General features: G+C 35.3%; 1 protein-coding gene across 1 annotated transcript; it reads left to right on the top strand.

Moving 5' to 3' along the window:
- The first annotated feature begins 4,033 nt into the window (after positions 1-4,033).
- Positions 4,034-5,918, top strand: COL5 (CONSTANS-like 5). Its single transcript, XM_016345355.3, has 2 exons — positions 4,034-5,085; positions 5,178-5,918. Exons 1-2 carry the CDS (start codon positions 4,375-4,377, stop codon positions 5,556-5,558), a joined length of 1,092 nt encoding a protein of 363 aa, XP_016200841.1. The 5' UTR covers positions 4,034-4,374; the 3' UTR covers positions 5,559-5,918.
- Positions 5,919-6,000: the final 82 nt, after the last annotated feature.

Raw genomic sequence — 6,000 nt, 5'->3', positions numbered from 1 at the left:
ATACAAATAGATGTAGTAGTAATTGTATTTAATTGAGTTAGTATAGTTAACACAGAGATCAGACCCTACATAGTACATAGTACTTACTATACAGAGTAAAATACAAATAAGGATAAGGTGTTCTTTGCAATTTGCAATTTACAATTTTCAATTTGTAGTTTGCAATTTGCAGTTTGCAAACCAGCAAACTGTAGTACTAGTAAAAAGGATAATCATCAATAGCTTTCATATAATTTACTCCCCTATATATGTTGCTGCTATTGGAGAATATTAATTGTCGTGAAAAGGTTGATGTTGTTGGAGATAGAGTGAGAGATATGAGGGAAGAGGGAAGAAGTAAAGATAACGTTGAAAAAAAATAAAATAAAGTTATTAACTATGAAAAATTTTAAGGATAACTGGCGTGAACCTTATCCTGATGAAGCGCCCTCAAAGCTAACTTACCTAATTTTCAGTTCACAGCTACCATCATTAACATGTATGATCAGTTCATTTCCCTCTCTCTCTCTCTCTTCCCCATCTTCTAGTAATGCTAGCTGTGTCTCTTCTTAGATAACTAACACTTCTCACTCGAGCCAGCATGTATGTACGAATTTTTACTCATTGAAAATACATGAATTTTATATCCTTATGTGAGAAAATAATTAGATGAGGCATATCATTTTTTATATGTATCGTCCCACAGACGGTATGTCCACAGTCACCAATTCCATTGTGGTTAAAAAAAATCCAAAATCTAAGAAAGGAGAAATATTTAACATCATTTTATTTAAAATTTAATAAAATAAGACATTTAAAATTATTAAAAAAATATTTAAAAATTTAAAAAAAATATATAATTATTATAAAAATCATCCTAAATATATAACAAAAGCACATTTGAAACTTAGAAAAAAGAAGCATTTAAAATTAATAAAAAAAATCATCTAAACTTAGAAAAAGAAGAGGATTTAGAGGAGAGAACACGGTATCGCAGGACAACAAATTGCAGGAGAGAGGCGTTGGGAGGAATTGGAGGATTGGAGGGGGAGACGGGCGCGTCGCGACGAGAGGATTCAAAGAGAGAGGGAATGGCGTCGCGGGACAATGGGTTGCAGGGAGAGACGTGGCGTCACGGTTTGGATGGATAAGCGCAATGGAAATTTCACGGAACACGTTTTTGAAATTTTTTTTTTTGAAGTAAAAGTATCTCACTACAATAAGATGGAGCAAGAACAAAGAAGTAACAACTTACAAACTCTAAAATAACTCAAAATAATCCTTAGTTATTTTTGGCATTGTTATCAACAACTAAAGGTTCACCACCAAACTATTTATTAGAATTTGTAAAAGATCTGTTAATAATTTTTACCATACTTAAACACTGATTGTTGAAATTTCTATAATTTTTTTTAATTAAATTGTCCAAATGACAGCAAAAAAAATCAATAAACCACCTTTTTCTCTCTCACCTTTGTCATTAGTAAATCTGTACAACTTTCAAAGTGTTATCTGAGGATACCTAAAATAACGCACATCCTTCCAAAAGTGAACAACCAAACACACCACAACTGCTAAGTAAACTCACATCCAATGAATAAGTGAAAACTAGTTTCTATCGATTTATTACATAATACACACATATGATCATCTTGGTCAATAACACTTAATCTTCACAGTTTTTTTTTTTTGTATTCTTCCTACCAACCAACACAAACTACGTAAATAACTCAATTTTTGGTGGGACAAATCCTCGTTAAATTGTACTAGTAAAATTATAGCTTGTTAAAATATCTCTATCTACAATATCTACACAAATAAATTAATGAAATAAATACTTTTTTTTTGTTAAATTTTCATATTACTCTATCTTTTCTCTCAGTTATTAGTTTAACTTATCGTAAAACTTCGTGAAATTGGTTTACTAATTTCAACTTTCACTGAAATACACTTTTAAAATTTTATAATTAAATTTTTATTTTTTTAAAAATAAATTGCTAAATAAAAAAGTTGATTACATATAAAGTTGATTAATTATACTTTTTTAATATATATGGTCCTCACAGAAAAAATGAATTGCATTTCACAAGTGGTTCAGTGTTTTCACAAAAGTAGAGGAGTTGATCGAATCAATAAAAAATATTAAACTTTTAATTTATTCTCCTAATGGTCTTCCAAAACTTTTAAATAAAAAAAAAAATTAAATTTATTTAATATTTAATATTTTTAAAAATAACATATATATTAAATAAAATAATTTCTTTTAATATTAGACAAATAATTAAGAAGATGAATTAAAACTCTTAGTCATTACTTAATAAAAAAATACTTCTTTAAAAGTTAGTCGATTTAATTTTATCCAGATTATTCGCGAGTTAAAAAAAATAATGCAAGTCTACTAATTTTTTTGTTTTCTTATTTTTTTAATAAAAATATATAAACAGTTAAATAATAAACACTAAGTACATTATTTACATTAACACACAGTCACACACTAACAAATAATATTATGATACAGATTATCAATCTAAAACTCTAATGGAAGTTTATGAGTTTATATTATACATTATTCTTATCAATCTAAAACTCTAATGCAACTTATTTTTACAATTTTCCATTTCAATCTCCTCGCGTTAGTTGTTTGACTTTTCTTCTTGTGGTGGTGCGAAGGATACAAATGATTACGTCACCCATTATTACACTCTCTTTACTTAATTACTTAATTATCATATCTCTTCCTACTTACTTACTATATTTAGTTTACACATCCTATCTCTAACTCCTAAACGGCACTACCGCACCATGCATATATATCATTTGTGAATCGTGATACTACTTCCATATCCAAAAAATGATTATTATTACCCTATTTATACCACCATATTATGACGTGACAAAAGAGGGAAATAAAATATTTCGTTTTAGCATGTTACCCATTCTTTGTTAGAATAATGTTTTTAAAAAAATGATGATAATTAATATATTCATGTAGCTCAGAATGTTCCATAAAAAGAATGAAAATATCACGAAAATTCATTCTAACCTAGCAGTTGCCGTATACAAATAGTAAAAGTTTGGATGATATGTTACAATAACGAGTTAAAATTTTTCCCAGTTCTTATGAAACCCTATTATATATAAATATTTCTGTAAACTCTCATGGAGTTTAAACATACGCTTTGATATTGTTGGGCTAACTGATATTGAATTCTTTTGAATTGGTGTTTACCAAACAATAAACAATATATATCTAACCTAACCTCTGTTTCTTTGCCAGTTTTTCTTTTAAAAAATCTAACCTAAACACATGCTAAACCAGACACAAGAGAATTAATTACTATATATACCCTAAACAGAATATCTTGCATACAATATTCATTCAATAATAACTTCTCCAAATAAAGAGTAACCATGAAAGACTTATTCCGATCCTAGTAAAAATTAAAAAAATAAAATAAAATAAAATAGAAAAAGTTACATGTTATTGCAACATTTTAAAATTCGGTTCAATATTTCAATCAATTTGGCCTTTTGTATGCACTTATATAGAGTAGAAAAGATGAAAGAGTTTGAGCCTCCAATGTGAAACTTGCCGAGTCTCTATAGTATATATCCACATACATGAGATGAAAACATTACGTATACATCCATAGGTGGTTTTTGTCTGGCTTCAAAATGGCGAATCAGTTCGTTTCACCAAAGGAGTATACAAGTGCTGGCTTATAAAATCTCCCACAAATGTCATTGAAGCTGTAAACAGATAATGTGGGGTCTATTATGCTGGACCATAATAATATGTGGGGGGAAAAAGAGTTAATATTGATAAACAGAGAAATTTTTGACAATCACAGAATAATACATTCATTTTTCATCTGTTTTAGTATTTATAAAATCAACCACCATATATATATTTTCTTTGTTTGACAATACCTTTTTTAAAATCAAAAGATTAATATTGATTATTTATCTGCGATAATTAAGCAAAGTTAATTATGTATTTTTATTGATGTATGTTGAAGGCTTGAAATCGATGTGGGGATGGGGTGGGCATCTTGAGCATGTCGCCTCTTCCCAATTTGATAATTTGATCTTGGTGTCCGTGGAGGGCCCACGTCGGCACAGACACAACACGATGACAACTACTACTCCTAAATAGAAATAGATATATTTGTTGGCCTGAGGGAACCATTTTCGTGGCCAATAAGAACCCACGTGTCGTGTCTTCATTCGTCATCACCTAGATTTCCTCAATGTGACGACGCACTCCAACCCCTAGATAATAATAGAAATCAACACACCGTTCCCATTCAGAAAAAATAATCAAGAATCCACATCTCCAGGGAGCAACTACTACTACCACTGCTGCTGCTTACTGGACAATTGAGAGAGAGAGCCATGGGCCTTAAGGGGTTGAGGAGCGGCTGGACCGTGCCGCCCAAGCCATGCGACTCCTGCAAGATCGCTTCCGCCGCACTCTTCTGCCGCCCTGATTCCGCCTTCCTCTGCATAGCCTGCGATTCCAAGATTCACTGCGCCAACAAGCTTGCTTCGCGCCACGACCGAGTCTGGATGTGTGAGGTCTGCGAGCAGGCACCTGCTGCGGTCACCTGCAAAGCTGACGCAGCAGCCCTCTGCGTTACCTGCGACTCTGACATCCACTCTGCTAACCCCCTCGCCCGCCGCCACGAGCGCATTCCCGTCGAGCCCTTCTTTGACTCTGCCGACTCTATCGTCAAGGCCTCTGCCGCCTCCTTCAGCTTCGTCGTCCCAACCGACAACGGCATCTCCTCTGACGGATTCCCCAACGACGACGCCGCCTGGCTCATTCCCAACCCAAACTACGGCTCAAAGCTTATGGACGCCCCGGACATGAAATCAAGGGAGATGTTCTTCTCAGAAATGGATCCCTTCCTCGATTTCGATTATTCCAACTCCTTCCAGAACAACAACAACAACAACAGCGCCGGAAACGACAGCGTCGTTCCGGTTCAATCCAAACCCGCTCCCATGATGAATCACCATGCCGAAGGTAGCTGCTTCGACATCGATTTTTGTAGATCGAAGCTTTCCTCCTTCAACTATCCATCACAGTCTATTAGCCAAAGCGTAAGTGCTAAGATATAACAAGCTCATCTTAAAATTGTAGAGGAAAACTTGAATTTCGCTGATTGAAATTTGAATTTTGTTATGCACAACAGGTTTCTTCGTCTTCGCTTGATGTAGGAGTGGTGCCAGACGGGAACACCGTCTCGGATATATCGTACTCGTTCGGCCGGAACTGCTCCGATTCGAGTGGGATGGGATCGGCGGGAAGTGGCGGCGGAGCCACGCAGCTGTGCGGGATGGACCGTGAGGCGAGGGTGCTGAGGTACAGGGAGAAGAGGAAGAACCGTAAGTTCGAGAAGACCATAAGATACGCTTCGCGTAAGGCTTATGCAGAAACCCGGCCCAGGATCAAGGGCCGGTTCGCTAAACGGACCGAAATCGAGTCGGAGGTGGATCGTCTCTACAGCCCCGGCGGTGGTGTCCCAGGGTGTCTCATGCTGGACAGCCAATACGGCGTCGTACCATCGTTTTAGTAGCGTAGAAAAGGAGTGAATGGCAAAGTAGGGTGCATGGGGAAATGCTCTGTTCCTCTTTTCTCGCTAGTATTTGGGGATTGTAGAATAATGAATGATTAGTGAATCTATGGTAACCGTTGATTGAATCTGTCCGGACATGATGCTTATAATTGGCCGTTGATCTGATGCAGAGCATATGAACATTAAGATTTGCTCTGCTGGAGAAAAAGCCCTCTATCTTTTTCTGTAAACTTATTAAAATTAGGAAAAAGAAAACTGTAAAGGGCTTTGTGTAGAATTAGAATCTGTACTGTAAACTCTTTTCACCGCTTTCTCTGTCTCTTTCTCTTTCCAGTTAAAAAGTGTCCTTTTCCAATCTGATCACGGATCTCTTTCCCCGTTTCTATTGGGTGCCTTTCTTCCCAAATGTATCTGTTTTTCTTATGAGAGGTATCATCCT

This window comes from Arachis ipaensis, chromosome B1 (genome assembly GCF_059453495.1).
Source record: "Arachis ipaensis isolate K30076 ecotype BB chromosome B1, ASM5945349v1, whole genome shotgun sequence".
Lineage (NCBI taxonomy): Eukaryota > Viridiplantae > Streptophyta > Magnoliopsida > Fabales > Fabaceae > Arachis > Arachis ipaensis.
This window is presented reverse-complemented; position numbering and strand designations above follow the sequence as displayed.

Bases quoted from the DNA above. Each gene is read 5' to 3' on its own strand.
- COL5 (XM_016345355.3), top strand. From the start codon at position 4,375: ATGGGCCTTAAGGGGTTGAGGAGCGGCTGGACCGTGCCGCCCAAGCCA. The intron at 5,086-5,177 runs GTAAGTGCTAAG...TATGCACAACAG, and splicing joins CACAGTCTATTAGCCAAAGC to GTTTCTTCGTCTTCGCTTGA.